Source organism: Aethalodelphis obliquidens, unplaced genomic scaffold, assembly GCF_003676395.1.
Source record: "Aethalodelphis obliquidens isolate GAN/ISIS:26980383/991018 unplaced genomic scaffold, ASM367639v1 scaffold15, whole genome shotgun sequence".
NCBI classification, from domain to species: domain Eukaryota; kingdom Metazoa; phylum Chordata; class Mammalia; order Artiodactyla; family Delphinidae; genus Aethalodelphis; species Aethalodelphis obliquidens.
The window spans coordinates 11,892,671-11,909,713 of record NW_020837959.1 but is presented as its reverse complement, the minus strand read 5'-3'; the positions used below and the strand labels follow the sequence as shown (position 1 = coordinate 11,909,713).

General features: G+C 46.1%; 1 protein-coding gene across 2 annotated transcripts in view; it reads left to right on the top strand.

Annotated features, from left to right (window-relative positions):
- Positions 1-17,043, top strand: part of FARP1 (FERM, ARH/RhoGEF and pleckstrin domain protein 1) — a 288,333-nt gene that overhangs the window by 224,243 nt on the left and 47,047 nt on the right. For both annotated transcript variants that reach the window (XM_027115951.1, XM_027115952.1), the window contains exons 10-13: positions 598-761; positions 1,522-1,590; positions 3,889-3,964; positions 5,078-5,327. In XM_027115951.1, coding sequence (XP_026971752.1) covers positions 598-761; positions 1,522-1,590; positions 3,889-3,964; positions 5,078-5,327 — 559 coding nt within the window. The remainder of the gene's footprint in view (positions 1-597; positions 762-1,521; positions 1,591-3,888; positions 3,965-5,077; positions 5,328-17,043) is intronic.

The following is a 17,043-nucleotide window of genomic DNA, read 5'->3' as shown; positions in this document are numbered from 1 at the left end:
TCTGGAAGTAGAAAATTACCGTATCCCCTTTCCCAAATCAAAGGACGTGAATTTTTCAGCCTTGGGTGATACTTCAGTGCTCCAGAAAAAATGTTCATTTCCTGTATGGTCCCTGGGGCCACCTGGAGGCTGAGCCATCTGCTTTTTGATGGAGAAAACGCTTAAGCACAATATTCAAAGTTGGCATGAACCATGGGGGAGAAAACAGAAAGAAGAAATGTGTTTCAGTTATTTTAAGGAGGCAGAAGAGGCATTTCAGTGCTTGGATATTTTTTCACGGAGGGAATGGAAGCCAAGTAAACAGCATTTGTTTATGATTTCTGTCAGAGGGAATGTTGTAACTTCTGCTGAGTATCCCCAGTTTCTGTGTGTTCCTCTAAGGAATTAAGTGGGGAAGAAAATGGTTGAACGATGATGACTGTATTTCGTCATGAGAAACAAATGTGTTTTACTAAATAGGTGGATTTATGGTCATGCTATAATAAAATACACAATTGAAATTTTATTGGACAAATTTGTTTTCTGCCCCCTTTCCCGTACTGTAACTGAACGTCTCTGGGTAATGGAAAAAACCAAAGTGTTATTTTCTCTTTCTAGAGCTCATACCAGGATACCTTGGAATTCCTAATGGCCAGTCGGGACTTCTGCAAATCCTTCTGGAAAATCTGTGTTGAACATCATGCCTTTTTTAGACTTTTTGAAGAGCCCAAACCGAAGCCAAAGCCTGTTCTGTTTAGCCGAGGGTCATCGTTTCGGTTCAGGTAAGGATTCTGCTTCACGTCTCTCCGTCTGCCATGTGGTCATTTTCCCCAAGACTTTCCTCGGGAAAGTTGGCTTCCAAGAGCTTTGGCTGATGGCGTGTTTGCCGGGTCATCGCAGAAGGCTCCTGGCAGCCCCTTGCTGTGTTCGGTTTGAACGTTAGGTAGCCACTAGGCAGTCTCCCCAGCCACAGACGACGCCTAGAGGAACTCCTCTAATTCAGGAAGGCTTTCCTTTCTCTGTAGAAGCAAAAGCACCTTGTTAGCACTTGCTGTAGCTTCACCGAATGCTCTGTAGACCATCACTGCCCATCACTGGTTCAATTTCTCACTCATTCTTTCAACCAGTCTTCGAGTGTCTGCCCATCACTGGTTCAATTTCTCACTCATTCTTTCAACCAATCTTCGAGTGTCTACTGCATGTCAGATTCTGCTCTAGGTGTTGGGGGTGCACTGTGAACAGAGCTATCCCTGCCTTCATGAAGTGTACAGGCTCCTGGGATGGTTGCTTAATAATCAAACGCAGAATCGTTAAGTTGTTGAGTTCACTGAACTTTTTCTGTCGTGTGTAAGGGAAATATCAGGAGACAGAATGGACGCAAAAGCGCAGTTTCTCTTGGGACTGCCTTCATCCCGGGCTAGCCGAGAAAACTCCCGCGTCTCCCAGCTGTGGGAGGGAGGCAGGATGGTGGAGGGCTGTGCTGAGTGTGAAATGAGAATGCCTTGCTGTCTTCTCCGCCCCCTCTCGTGGTCTTCATTTTAGTGGCCGGACTCAGAAGCAGGTTCTCGACTATGTGAAAGAAGGAGGACATAAGAAGGTGCAGTTTGAAAGGTAAGAGAAACGTCAGTGCCACTTGCGGTTTGAGAGGAGTCGTTCTCTGCAGGCAGTGGTGCTCTAAGCGGCCAAGCATCGCTCCCCCCAGGCCCGGTGAGCTAGAGAATCGCTGCCGCCCGGTCAGTCTCGGCCGGTTCAGTGTTAGGAACAGCTGAGGCCCGGGGGACACTGAACTCCAGGGTGAAAGGAAGCCAGCAGAGGGCAGGGATGCAAGAGGAACACGAGCTGACAGAGGGGGTAAAGCGCTGTAAAAACCTACTCACCGGTGAGTCCTTAAATATTTGGGGATTTGAATTGGAAGTATTTCTATAAACTTTTTTTTTTTAAATTGGAAAAATTGCAAACCCTTTTCTTTAGGTTTTTTTTAAATTAATTTTTATTGGAGTGTAGTTGATTTACAATGTTGTGTTAGTTTCAGGGGTACAGCAAAGTGAATCAGTTATACACATATCCACCCTTTTTAGATTCTATTCCCACATAGGTCATTACAGAGTACTGAGGAGAGTTCTATAAACTTTTAAATTCAGTAACGTTTGATTGAAGAGAAACAGGATTTATTGCTGCTGTTAGCAAATGCTGATAGCTCTTATTGTATGCCAGGCACTGTTCCAAGCCCTTTAGACATAGGAACTCATGGAGTCTTCATACCTGCTCTGTGAGGTCCGTGCTATTTTATTTCCTTTTTAAAGATGGAGACATGGCAGCTCAAAGATGTTGAGTAACTCGCCCAGGTCTCAGAGCTGGTAAGTGGGCCCTGGTCATCCAACTCCAGAGCTCACTGCCCTTCAGCACTGCTCTGCCCAGAGGGACTAAAAGAAAAGGGTACAGGGGTGAAGGGATGGTGCGCCAGTGACTGTTCAGTTGCAAGTGTTTGTTTTAATGGTTTTCTTTTTTCAGTTTAACACATTTAAAAATTACAATAAAGCACAGAGGATACAGCAAACACCCATGTTCCTAGTACTTAGAATTAACTAGTCACATTTTAACATTGGTTTCTAGGATTTTATTTCTTATTCCCTTATTTGCAGCTATCGTGGTGACAGATGTAGTGAAAACCCCCTTTAACCAACAGCCTTCGTTACTTCCCTCCTTCCCTCCCCAGAGGCAACAACTACCTAATTCCTGTTACTTCTATTAGAAATATTCATGCACCCAAAAAGAACAGGCAGAATTGCTCTGGGGGTGTCCTTTTTCATTTATATAATCAGTATTACACTGTACGTAATCATGCGTCTTGCTTTTTAAAGCTGCCCTGATTTTGAGATCTATCTTAAGCATTTTATGGTATTGTGAAAGTGTTACCTTTCAGGTGTCTGATTCCCTGTTGAGAAACATTCAGGTTGTTTGGTGTTTTGTTTTGCTTTTGCTGAAACAAATGTGCTGCCTTGACCACCCTTGTATATTTCTCCTGATGGAGGTCTGGGGTCATTTTTCCCTCCCTGTACATAGAAATGTAACGTTCAGAAGGTTATCTGTACGCTTATCTAGATGTAGCAGAGCAAACCCCATCATTTTCCCGGACAATCCACGATTAATCTTTTGGGGATCGTATAAGAAGGGGTCTGCCTCTCTCTGACTCAGAATGTGCGTGCTCCGGAGCCTTGGTGTGTTACTTTGGAGTATTTTAAAGAAAAGCTGGATGGACATTGGAATTTAATCTCTATATTTATGCGGTTTCATGTGTTTGAGTACCTGAAAAGTTTCTCATGCTTGTCCCCTGGGAAGCTGGGGACCGACACACTAAGGGAAGGAAAAGATTAAAGGGAAGATGTTGGTGGCATTAAAAACCAGTTTCTTCTACTGTGGAGTCTATAAATTCATTCCTGGGGCAGGGCCTTTTCTCTGAACTGAGCGCTGTGAAGGAGTAGCTCATTAGTGGCAGAGGCCTCTGTTGTAGAACTGATCTAGAAAGTCATTACCCAGAACACACCAATCGATTTCGTACTGTTAGGCCAGGGCTTGCAATTCAGAGCGTGCTCGGGCCCAGCCAGCTTCTCCCTCCCAATGACGTTTCCCGTAACTAGAGAGTTAGCGTTCGGTGGTAGTACTCCCGACCGGCTGGACCACTGCAGTGGGAGCTGGGAATGCTGAGAACGTTTTCAAGGCTGAAGCAACCCCCGAATCCTACGAGTGATACAGAAAGGGTGACTGGGTCTGTCTCCAGGGAGCATTTATCCAAACTCCTTCGGGTGCCTTCACTACTGGGGAATGCCTCATGCCGTTATTTTTCATGTGAAACCAATGAAAAAAAACCCAATTCACCTAACTTTAGTGCTCTCGTGTGATTTCTCCCAGGAAACACAGCAAGATTCACTCCATCAGAAGCCTTGCTACGCAGCCTGCAGAGCCGAACTCAGAAGTGCCAAAACAAGTCAGTGATGGTGGTAGTCACTCTTATAGCTGTTTTCCACCAGACGTCCTCTGCTGGGGACTGGCTTTCCTAGTCTGCTTTGTTGTTCTTCATCCTTCCACTTCGGGGTGTTTTCTGGAGGAGGCTCTAGCTGTGTGCCCTGGCTCTGACCAGACACGGGCTCTGTGCTTCTCGCCCTGGCCCGTATCCTTTCCCCTCCTCCCTCCCATGCCCTGGCCCCAGGGAAGTTTGCTCTATTGGCCTGAACTCAGCTTAGGGCTGGAACCATCCAGGGCCAGAGCTGAGCCCACCCTCCAGCTAAACGGCTGCGCTTGTGTGAAGAGATCGGGATTTAGCTCGGGGGTGACGGGTGTAGCTCCCCTCGGCTGCCAAGGTCAGAACCTTGCGCTGGCGCGGGACCGGACGGTGCGTTCCCAGGGCTCGTGTTACAGAGCGGCGACCACAGCTGGCAGCGAGACACAGCACCGCTCTCGCTCTGAGGGTGGCCAGGGCTCGTTTTCCCTGGAGTTGGTCTCTGGATGAGCTCTCAGGGTTTTCTCTACAAGAGAATGAGAACTTTGTTGGGAAAGAACATGAAGGCAGTCTCCCTGTGCGAATCCAGAGAGCCTGTAAGCTGCCCGTCCTGCCCTTAGGCATCGAAACAAAGACGTTTTTGTCATTTGTCTGAAATCCGTGTCAGCTCGCCTTTGGAGGTCCACGGTGCCTTTCCTCCTCCGCCTGCCCCCACCCCCTCAGGAAGTCAGTCCCCTGTGGGCCGGAAGGACCATCTTCTTCCATAGAAACTTGGGACACCCAAGAGGAGACTGCCGGTCCCGGAAAGCAGAGGCACTGCCTCACCTGTGCTGCCGGGGACCCCGCGCTGTCGGCTTCCACACCCTGAGAGAACGTTCTGGATGCTGACCAGACAGCCTCGGGAGTGCCCGATTCCTGACAGGGTGCTTTGTTCTAAGACCGGGGAGGGCAGGCCTTCTTTGGCGATCCTTGGCCACTCGATGCTTCAGGAGATGCCGTTAGGTTGGACTCCGCGTCTCTGTCTCTTCCAGCCGTGGTGTAACCTCTCCCTTTTCTCTTCGTCTCCCTCCCCCGTCTCTCGCGCACCCCCGCCCCACCCAGGCTCAGCAGAGCGCCAGCCTCACCTTCGGAGAAGGTGCCGCATCCCCGGGCGGCCAGAGCTGCCAGCCGGGAAGGGACCCGCCCGCTTCGGCCGATGAGCGCGGGCCACAGCGCAACCCCACTCCGCAGAGGAGCCCGGCGGGGAGCACGAAGGCAGACGGGGCCGGCAGGGCGGAGACGGAGGAAGAGGAGGAGGTCGCTAAGGACAGGACCCAGCAGAGTAGACCTCGGCCCCCGCAGCCAAGCACAGGTCCAGCATCCAGGGCTGCCCAAGGCAGCAACACTTCCATTCCTTTCATTGACTGCAGTGACGTAGACAGTGAATACGACCTCCTCAGGGAACAAGCGTCCCGGTCACGGTCCCAAACAAATGACAACTATGAGGGTGATTTGACCAGTGGTGTTTATCTGCTGTCCAGGGATGAGAGGCAAATAGAGGCTAGGCGCAGGGCTTCCCTTCACTCTGCGAAGTCCTCCCGGCCTCCTTCCAGAGAATTCCGCGATGATGATTCAGCAGACATCACCTTTGACATGAGTGGGAGCCCCAGACTCCCAAGACATAGCTCTCTGATAGATGAGATGTTCAGGACCTCAGGCGGTCACAGTCCCCTGGCCACCCCCTTGTCTCCCAGCAGCGGAAGTTCAAGTCCAAGTATGAGTTGGGACAGGACCGGGTCCCAAGGCTATGTTTCCGAAAACGCACATGACTATAGAGAGAGAAGTGTGGGAGGAGATCCTCTCCCAAGCCAGGGTCCTCGTGATGAAGACGGTTCCCCCGTCTTACAAAGGCCCCACTTAAGGAATCTGAGATATAATAAGTCAGAGACAGATCCACTCATTCTTAGCCAGGTAGCATCAAGCCCGAAGGCAGGGGATAGGTTTGATGGCCATGGAAAGGGAGGTCCAGCCGGCCCGGCCGCTTCGGAAGGTAGGACGCTGGCTAATGGTACACCTCTCGTGGGTCCGACCTCGAGGATCCCCATGGCGCAGTCAGCGTGTGCCCCTGGCAAGGCAGCCCAGCTGGCACCCCTGCAAATAACCGAGGGCTCCACCAGCAGTGGGACTGAATCCAGCGATTCAGACTCTGAACTGGCCAGCCCCCTGAGCCAGCCCCTCGTGTTTGGTAACCCAGCTGTGCTGAGTTCCCCCTCCGGCGTGAGGAGAAAGAAGTCCTTGGGTGGCCTGCCTTTGAATGAGGACGGAGAGGAGTATGAGTGAGGAGACCAGAGGGCGGGTCTTCAAGGGCTGGAAACCTGGAGTTATGCGTCCAGGGTTTCCCTGGAGATGCTCTGTCCTAGTGGCTTGTTAATTTCTAATCGACCTTTGTTAGAGGAGGTTTTAGGGCAGGCACATGCTTGGGTAGGGCACGCCTGGCTTCTCAGATCTTTCAGAAGGACAGAGTTTCACACATCACGACAAGTTACCAAGAACTTGTTTCTCTTTCTGGCTGAAGGCTAGGAAGACATCCTTTGTCATAAATCTGATCATGTGTATAGTGTACTGTATTTCCGTGGACATTTTCTGTGTATCTTCTGTTGTGTACACAGATCACCCTCCCATCTGGTTGATTATTGGGACGAAAGTATCACTGAGATCCCAGGAAAGGTGTGGGTTTTACTTTGAACCCCTTCTTTAAAAGGAGGGCTGCTTTGCTGCGCCTCATACAGCGAGGAATTGACAAAACTCAAGGCCAAAGGTCAGTCGGCTGCTAGTTGAAATGAAGTGTTGTTGAAATATTAGTTAATAAGACTAGGGAATATTTTAATTGGAAGCATTTGGGATGATTCTTTGCAGACTTCCTGTGAAATGATATAAATCTTCCTGAACTGGAATCGATATGAGATTGCTGGTTTGGTTTGGGTTTGCTTTCATGGGTCCAACGTTAGTTATGGTTGAAGAAGGTGTTGAAGAACCCTGGCCGTCAGAGCCTCTTGGTGAAACACAGAGATGCTGCTGAATAACGATGCAGGGTAGGTACTGTTGGCACCAGGAGGTTAGCAAACTCAAGCTTTCGCCTCTGAGTAGTGCGCAGTACCGAGAAGGGCTGTTTCCCGGTCTCGTTGCCCTTGGTGGATTTTTACGCACGTTCTTAACGTTCACACGCTCAGGAACAGTGTCTTCTGGCTGCTTCTCTGTGAAGAAAAAAAAAGTAGAAGTAGTGAGAGGTTTGGTTTCTTTTTAAATCTTACCATCTACACCAGTGCCTTTCACCCAGCGTTTCTGCATTTCAGATAGAAAAGCCTGGTTGGAACTTGCATTGCTTCTCAGCCTTAGCTGCACTTTGGAATCACCTGGGACATTTAAAAAATTGGTATTACCTGAGCCCTGACCCTAGAAATTTGGATCAAATTGGTCTGGAGTGCCCCTTGGGGTCCCCAGATGGCTCTGCTAGGCTGCCAGGGTCATTTCTGAGCCAGACGCTGTTGCCTTCTAGAATCTAGCGGAATGTGATGGAAGCGTCAGCTGAAATGTTGGCTTGCTTGCCGAGTAAGAAGAGCATCACCAATGAAATGCTTTTCTTCATGCCTGCTCTTTGGTACTTTTTAGTCTTTGGTACTTTTTTTAAAAAAAGATAAATTGTAGAATAAAAATTTTAGATCCTGAGTAACTACAAAATTATTGAAAAGAGTTGTAGTGATGATCCAGCCCTAAGGTGCCGCCACGCGAGTGGCCTTATTAAAACTCATCGTGTGGCTTTGTCACGGGCAAGAACTAAGCAAGTTTAGGGAAACAGTAGAATTTGGCCACAGTGTTGAATAAGCAGAAATATTGACAGACCCTGTGGTTCACACGTGACGCTCTGTCCACCTGAATGTCGAGAAGTTGATTTTAAAGATTCTGAAAACTTAATCCATTTTTACGCACATTTTTGCTTTATCTTCCTGATCATTTGATTCAGTGCATGGTTGATGAATCAAGTTGATTATCGGATAGCTTGAAAGATGTTCACTGAAGTAGTCTGTTCATCTTTTGCTTTATTTAGATTTACATGTTTAACAGAGTCACAGAATTTTGAAGCCAGAAGGGACCTTGGAGGTCACCTAGGTTAAACCTTTATTTATGGATGAGAAACCTTGTTCTGACGAAGGGAAGAGACTTCCCGTAGTCCTACAGCCGTTGCATGACAAATCTAAAACCAGAACCTTGGCCTCTGGGCTTCAGTGTTTTACTCTGTGTGACAGCTGGATGCACTAGGACCTTTTGAGTTCAGTATTTTATATTTTGAGACTCTTGTATGGATTAATAATTAAAATCATGTGGAGATCAGGAATCATGTAGACTTAGGTTATTACAGTCCATATTAGGTAGGAAGAACTACTGCTTTTTATATTGTGGGGTTTTTGCAGTTATAGCCCATTTTTGCCTATGCTGTTTTGAGCTTAGAGAAAGGTGTCAATTTGCTATATAAAAAAGTAGTCAAACGTGAGTTAAGCAGAGTCCCATGTGGAATCTGTGGTTTATTTGTGAAGGTGGTGTGTTCAAATGAGTCTTCTTTTTACCTCTAATCATACAGCAGTCTGATCATGAAATATGAATGAGCAGAAGGTATTAACTTAGCTGGCTTAGAATGTGAATCATCAGATGTAAACCCCCAAAGCAAAACATAGTCCAGTCATTATTTTGTTTTGCTTTTTCCCCGAAGAGATGATTTTTTATCCAAAGTGTTTCAAAAGCAGCTGATCAACGGTGACGTACCCAGTTCTATAGTGACGGGATTTTCCGCTTTTAGGGTCACTGGTAGAGTTTCTCTCCGCTTTGGTTTCGTACCAGCCAAGCAACTCAGTTTCTGCTTCTCAGTCAGTCTTTGTGAGGGTGGCAATTCTGATGTGATTAACAGTGCTTAAAAGAAAGGGGGTGTGGGGGTGGGGAAAGGTGTGTAGTTTTTTCAAAAGCCACCCATTCTGACGTGCTGGGAATATTCACTCATTGCCTCTGGGAGAGCTTTCCCTGCACGAGTAAAGAGAGCTGCTGAGTGAGTAAACCTAAACATGCTTTGAGTCTGAAGGTAGAGCCAGTCCACTGAGGTGAGGAGGTCAGAGAAAGCCAGCAGGCTGCATGCCACCCCCAGCGCCCCACACCTTCCATGCCTTCTGCCTGCTGTGAGACTCTGGTCCCCAAGTCCTTCCCTGGCCTCTGGAATCTCACTGTGTGGTATAAGAAGGGCAGGCACATGCCTGAAGTTGAACTAAGTGCAGGAAGATCAGAGATGGGGTTGGGTATGACCAATAGGCAGCAGAGATTAGAGACCTGTGAATTCTTTCAGACTTCCAAAGGGTTTCCCAAGACCTGTCAGAGCCAGTTTTTCTAAGGCAACAGCTAGTGTAGGGGTCGCCTGCATCAATAAGGAAGCCAGGTCTTCAGAGAGCGGCTGCTCCTGTGCAATGATGTCTTAAAGCTTTGGGTGGAAGACAAACCAAATATAGAAACAGAAATCTTCAAGCCACTCAGGGCGACTCTGGGGCCTGCGCGCATGAATATCTTTTGTTAGATAGTATTTCAAAACGTGTGAATTATACATCCTTTAGTGACTGATTTTTGTTGCTGGTTGTTCGGGCAGCATAAAAATGCAAGAAATTCTTGTAAAGAACTGCATTTAATGAGTTCCAGAACTTACAGTGGATTGCCCCAGCTCCTTGACCAGTCATCTGTATGCCATGATGCTATTTTATTAGACAGGCATTTAGTTAAAGGAAGTCTGGGAGCCAGATTCTTCTCCACATATGTGATTCGTATTTGGAAATTTCTCACAGATTTATCTCACCAAATGGTGCTTCTGTGGCCGGCACTTAAAAATGTGAATAATTTCCATTTGATGCTCCAGAACTTCTTTGAAGATTCAAACCAAGTAATGCTTTAAAATATATATATACACACACACACACACACACACACACACACACACACACACACACACACACACACACACACACACACACACACACACACACACACACTAGGACTGCAAACCCAAAATACAGCATGAGCCTCTTGAAATTTCCACCAAGTACACGAGATCCAGCCTGTCCTCAGTTGAATCAGAAACCCCACTTGCATCTTCGCTGTGGAGTCAGTTTGTTTGCGTTGGCAAGCAGTTCCTAAAAGAAGAAGCAATTAAAATATTAAGCTGCCATTTTAAATTTTGTTAAAGCTGTTGTGAATGTGCATCACCTCCCATTTTCATAGCTTTAACCAGTGTTCATAGGGTTTTAATCAACATTTTCCACTTAAAATGCTCTTCCCTATTTCAACACAGTATGGGTTTGGTGCAATTGAAGTCATCAGTGAGTGATTGGGCTACAGGTAGGCCCAGCCTTAAATTAAGAAACTTGGGGTCCCCTTCATTCCTAGGTTTATTTTGAGTTTATTTGCTTGTCTCGATCACTCTTCTTTGCCTAGGCCCTCATTTTCATTAACCAGAATTTAAAGCTGTCTGAGCTGCATCCCCAAGAAAGGCTCTTTTTTCCTGGATCTTCTCCTTTGTAGTCTATAAACATTCCTCCTCTGATGAGCTTAATTACTCTAAGGCTGGCCTTCCTCTAGTTTCACGGGGATGAGTCTACCGTTGACTCTTGGACAACACGGGTGTGAATGGCGCAGGTCCACTTACGCACAGATTCCAAGTACCACACAATCCAAGGCTGGTGTAATCCGCAGATGCGGAAGTGTAGACACATACAGAGGGCCGACTATAAGTCATACATGGATCTTCCACTGCTCAGAGGGTCTGCACCCCTGACCCCCGTGTTGTCCAAGGGTCAACTCTATTGCTGCCAATTTTACAAAGCAAACTGCAGAAGAGTCTTTCAATGCAGTCTTTGCAATAGAGAAAGTTTCTTTGAACCCGAAAGAGGTGAACATTTCAAAATAACCTGTTGCTGGCAGCTCTCTGAGGTTACACTCAGCCGTGTTAGCCAAGTTCATAAGAACATACGGAAGGAAAGGTACTAGCGGATGAACTTCTGCAAGAAGGAAGTGATTAAAGAACTGGAGTCTGGCGACATTTAAAGAATTTACTGGCGCTGCTTTTTCCTCGTTAGTCTAATTCCATCTGTTTCTGTTTAGTTGAATGAAATGTAATACAGGGAAATGGGGTCTCTAGTGTACACTGTGCGTACCTCTAACACCAGTTGCTAGTTGTTAAAATGAAGCCACGACATTTAGATCAAAATAAGCATGCCACTTAATGTAGCAGCTCTCTTTTTATTAAAAAAAATAATAATGAAAAGCAAAAAATACCCATGATGGTTTGGTCTAAGGTTGTAGGCATCAAAGATCAAAAGTGACCTGGTTGCCACCTGTTTGGAATACATACTTGGAAAAGAGCTATTTATTGTTTCCTGGGTAAGCTAGGGATTTTTAAGTATTTCCTCTATAAACAAAAGTTGCAAATGCTGATTTGTGTGTCAGATACATATCTGGGAGGAGGTGAGTAGAGTTGTGAAAAACAGGTCTTGCTTCATAAAGTTCAGAACACGTCACTCCAGAAAACATAGATGAAACTTCCAGCATGGGGGATTTTTTTTTTTTTTTTCCCCAATCAAAGCAGTTAAACACCCTGGTGGAAGCTAAGGTAGAATTAGTAAATCTTTTCTAAAGCTTTAGAAATTGAAGAGACTCTGATTCGTTCAGGATCGTTTCAGCGCAGATGGACTGAAAGATGCCCACATCACAGCGTAGCCTTGGAAGCAGCCTCTGGCAATCTCCTTGGCCTCTGGTGTTCGGTTATAACTTCTGGTGGAAGGCAGCTCCTTGGCGTCTTCGTGTGGGTTCTAGATCACGTTGCTCTGATATGTCTTAGGGTGGTTTGGTATTTGAAAGTAGGGAGGATTGAACATCAACTTGACAGAGGGTATCTGATCTAAGTCTGTAGTTGAGAGCTGGTGTGAAAGGTTAGCTTCAAGGCAGGTGTCGTTAATGCAGTCATGGACATGGTACTGAGAATTACGTGAGCTTGTTGCTAGGGGTCAGGTGCAGGAACTTCAGAATATTGAAGAATAGAAGTTGGAAGTCACTGCAAAATGCACCATAAACCAAGAGTACTAAGGCGGGAGCAAGGACCATTGTGTGTGGGGCGGGGGGCGGGGGAGTCTATAACAAAGCATCGGACAGTAATTAACTCTACTTTTGAGTAAGAGGTAGAGGTGTTAGTGGTACCAGGAGTTTGGAGGCAGTCCTGCTTTATTATAAATTGGGGTTGTTAACTGACTCTCAAATAGGAAACAGTAGAAGGGTCATTTTGGGGCCTCTGATGGGCCTGTCAGTATTCCCAGATGACCTTTCTGGCTCATGAAACTGGGCCAACAATTGCTTTGTCCTGGGCCTTGCAGTTCCTTTGTAAGAAGGAAAGCATTTGTCACTCTGCCCGCAGAGATTTATAGAAAGACCAAAGACAGGCTTTCCTTAGTCAAGAACACACACCCCGCTGCTCTCTACACACGCACCTGAATGGCCAGTGGATTCAGTCCCTTACCCTCACCTCCTTTCTGCCTGGAAGGTTGCTGTGAAAACCTGACTAACCCAATCTCACAAGCTTGGCCTACGTTATTAATCCAGTTCCCTTCTGTTCTCTCTGTGTGTACATTTAATATTTTATTAAAAATTTCTAATACGCTGAATTAATTTTACAACAGACAAGGCTGGGGACTTCATTCTCATTTTTGTCATTTGTTTAATAAATTTGAGAAAACATTTTTCTGTTGTGCCGTGGTATGCACTGTGTGGTCAGCATGTACCTATCTAAGAGAAAACTTTTTTTTTTTTTCCAGCGTTCTGTCTTTTATCCTCAAAGCATGGTGTACCTTCTCTTCCCTGCATTGTTGGAGCACTGTCTGATGTCTTTTTTTTTTTTTTTTTAACATGACTGAATACCAGTTTGTACTTGGAACACCTGTTTCTTCTAGAATGCAATGATGCTGCATCACTAAACAGCAAGCCTTGTCACGGAGGCATCCTGAGCCTCATGCTCGGTGGTACCATATTTCACTAAAGGTGGGGAAATGGAAGATGAACGGAAGACTGCACTTTTCTGATTCCATCTTCTCCAGGCCTGCACTTTGTGCTGTGTGGCGGTGGGGATGGTCCTTGGAAGGGAGCCAGGATCTCTGTAGGGCGGGGCAGGGCTCATGGAAACAGAGAGCATCTGTGGCAGCAGCTTACGTGGGCGGAGCTCAGACAGCTAACCAGAGGACTGGCTCCCTATGTTGAATGACACCATCTATTCCAATGGGGATGGCAGACGTTCCACAGCTTATAAGCAAATTTGGCTGTGTATGTGTGTTTTGTTGGGGAGCGGGGATAGGTAGCAATGCAGAGAAGACCTCTCTAGCTCAGCCCAGGTGGCCCCTCATGGCCAGTGAGCTGTTTGTGGTTTGCTGTCTACCCAGAATGTAGGCTCTCACAGATACTGTCTGGTTCTACCTCCTCTCCACGGCTGGGAGTGGAGTAGTTCATGAACGCATGGATTTATTCCACTGGGAAGGTGGCTGGTTTCTCCAGTAACAATGAGCTTGGCGATTCTTTAAGCATGGAAGGCCAAACTCATGTAACGGTGTATGCACGGGATTAATAGCTTTTGTGTTCATCTCCACTGAAGAGGCTTTTACTTGTCCTAACAGGTATCTTGCTGTAAAAACTGTCAATTGTAACCGTTCTTTCCGACTGATGGCCGAAGCTTTGTCCCGAATACAAGATGGTGTTTTCCGCTGGTGTGAAGCACCATGTCCCCACAGCCCAGACACTGCCAGCACCACCACCGTGTTCAGACAAAGGAGGATTCTCCTTTATCTTTTCCCCATAAACGAGAACAAGCTAGTGCATGCGCTGTCATTTTCCCATTAGCAGCATTTCTCTTTATTTTTCTGCAAGTTGCATTTCTGTTGCTTTTCTGAATTGCTTGATGATGAACAGTAATGATGTTTAGCTGCTTGTAAAACTTTTCTTCAAGGAACTTGGTCTAAGAAGCCCGTACATTACGCACAACAACCTAAGTTATCGAGAAGAAGGCCACCCTGCTATGATTGGTAATCCTATAACCTGGTTTTTCTTGTGGAATCTTGTAACTTCAATGAAACATTGTCAGCCTTTTTTTTTTTTTTTTCTCACATATTCCATTGGGGTGGGACCCAGCTTAGTTATCAGACTAGAGTGAATCCTGCCTGGTCTCATGAATCAATACAGTACTGACCTTTTTTTTTTTTTTTTTTTTTGGTAACTGGCTTTCAAAGGCAGACCATCTCCAGAGAGGGTTTGTCTTCTCTTTTAGAGGGAGATTGTGGATTTAAAAAGAGGCTTTTTAAAAATAAATGCAAACCTGCATCTGTAATGTATTTCCTATGTGTGCCTTTGAAGCATATTCTGGGTACATAGAGTCACAATCTCCTATATTTTAGAAGCAAACGGCAGGAGACAAATCACAACAGATGAGTGGCATCTAGACGTTTGCCAAATACAGAACTTTGGGAGAATATTGAGGAAATCCTCATAGATACTTTTTAAATAATTGTACTTTTTATAATTTTGAAAAGAGGACTTGAGAAAGCAATCAACAGTCTCATTTTCGTCTGTATTCTCATTCTCAGATATCTCCATATTTACCAAATCTATGGATTACTATTTTTAAAGTTGTCAGGGTTTCTGGTTCCCTCCTTAACAGGAAAAATAACACTTATCTAATTAAAAATGAGGATTCCCAATTTATTTGACTAGTTTAAAACAGGACGGGTACAACTAAGTATTTGAAATGCCATTTTCATTACTGGAGAAACAGATTAGAGAGTTCTCTTTCCCCAGGCTTGTGTGTTTGTTCTTAAGCCTTTTAGTATAGTCAGAGGAAGTAGGTGGTCACTAGGCGGCTTGTACCCAGTCCCAAGTGCGGAAGGCAGGCGTGAGTTTGGCTTCTCGATCATAAACCATGTTCCCACTGTTTTATGTGCCTCTGGTGGAGGACCGGTCAAGAGATGCTCCAGTCTGGGTGGGGCTGCAAATCCAACTTCCCCTGTGCAGCCAGAGAGAAGAATTATGAATGTATATTACATTAAAAACATAGAGCAGCTAACCCAGTTTCTGGGCTGGGTGATCAATTGAAATCCATACATATTGCAGTGCTAATTTGAAGTTCCATACTTGTTTGTGCCATGAGAATGTGTACATTTGAAAGGATATTTTTTAAAGCAGTTACCAGAAATGCCCCCCCGAGAGTAGCATTAGTGAAGGCATGTTTAATCCGGGGGAGTGACATAAACTCAGCCCTGTTGGTACAGATTAAGGGTGGACGCGGGGACATGGAGATCTGGGGGTGGCAAAGGGAGGCGTGTCATGAAATTATTTGGTAGAGGTGAGGGACTTGAAAGTCGTTAACCAGACGTATAACTGAATGCCGAAAAACCTGCAGGGCAATTTCTAAAAATAGGAAAAGATTCTTTTAAGAATCAAAAGCTTCCAGACTTTTAGGGTGGTAACTGATCTTTTTCTAATCTCTTCAGACTTTTTTCCACCTATTGCCTTAATATCCAGGTGGTTTCTTAGAAGATTCTCTCCCCGCCCCAAGTTATTTATCTAGAGCCCCTTGCTGAAAGAAATTCCTTTGTGTCAATTTGCCATAGAGGAGGAAAATGATAAAACTGCCAGGCGTTAATCAGTTCATGGAGTAACCGTGAACACCGGTCACCATTTCTCCTCATTGCCCAGGGCTGCGTCTTCAAGGCAGGGAACAGACTGTGTGATGGGAGCAGCTTTTTAAGGTTGCAGAAACCTGGCAGAGTCATTTGATCTAACATCGCCATGTTTGTTGGCTTTTATTGTCAAATGGACGACTTCAGTGAAAATTGGTCACATGTAGCTCTAGTAACTGTGACCTTAGTTACCCTTCACACTTGCCCGAGGGCAGGCCCTGCGTGGACACCACTTTGTACAGACCCTCGTCACACACTGGCTCCAAGTCGAAAGAGAACTTTAATTACTCACCAAGCTGCCAATTCTACTGATTACTCTCGTCAGCATATTCCATTGATTGTTGAATGGTAAATGAGCTACCGATTTTTGTTTGGGACACATGTCATCTATGAATTTTCAAAGCCTTGAGGAGTTTCTCTTGCCAGGGGAGGAAGGAGGCTATTCTCCATGGATGTGGCTCAGACTGGTAAATGGAACCTCAGAGTCTGGGACCTTTCCCTTCCTTAGCATTGCTGATAGATTTCTAGAACAGGCTGCTTGGTCTTTATTGATTTATTGGTCTTACTATTTAAATACACTCATCGCCTTGGCCTTCTTGGGCCCCGTTAGTAGACACAAAGCCCGTTGAAGTCGCCTCTCAGGAAATGGAAATGGGCTACCCTAATTTGGTCATCCTCCAAGGTTGTGTATTGCACGTGTAACGTCGGTGTCACACACACCTTTAGGCCACGTGAGTGAGAACGTAGCTGAACCCAGAACTGCCCCGGACTCTACATAGGGACATCGGTTGTCGTCAGGTTCACTCTCGGTGTCCCGCTTTCTGAATCCTGTCTCCAGTGTGCTCCAGTGTGCTCCAGTGGGGTGTCTTCTAGATTGCTATCTTCTTTGCAGTGTGTCCTGCCTTCTTGGCAGGGTGACACCTCTCCCGGAGCCCTGGTCTGTTAGCTCACCCTTCTGGCCCGCTAGGTCTACCAAACTGAAGTGTCCCCAGGGAAATTCACAAGGGCAACTGTCGACCTTTGGAGGGTGGACATGGTTGCACTCGAGTGTGTTTCCCCTTATTTTCTCCCTCGCCATGTGGCACTTGGTTTTTTATCTGCTGCTGGATGCCGTCCAGGGACTAATCAGTACTGTTTCCCCACCTGAACGCCTCCTTCAAGCTAGCCTTCTAACTGCTTTTTGTTCACGGCTCCAACTCTTTCAATGAGGAGGCGAACGCTTTTTCTGTCCCACGTCACTGCAGATTCAAGGCCCGGCATGTTCTCACTTACACTGCCTCACCTGGTCTCATACGT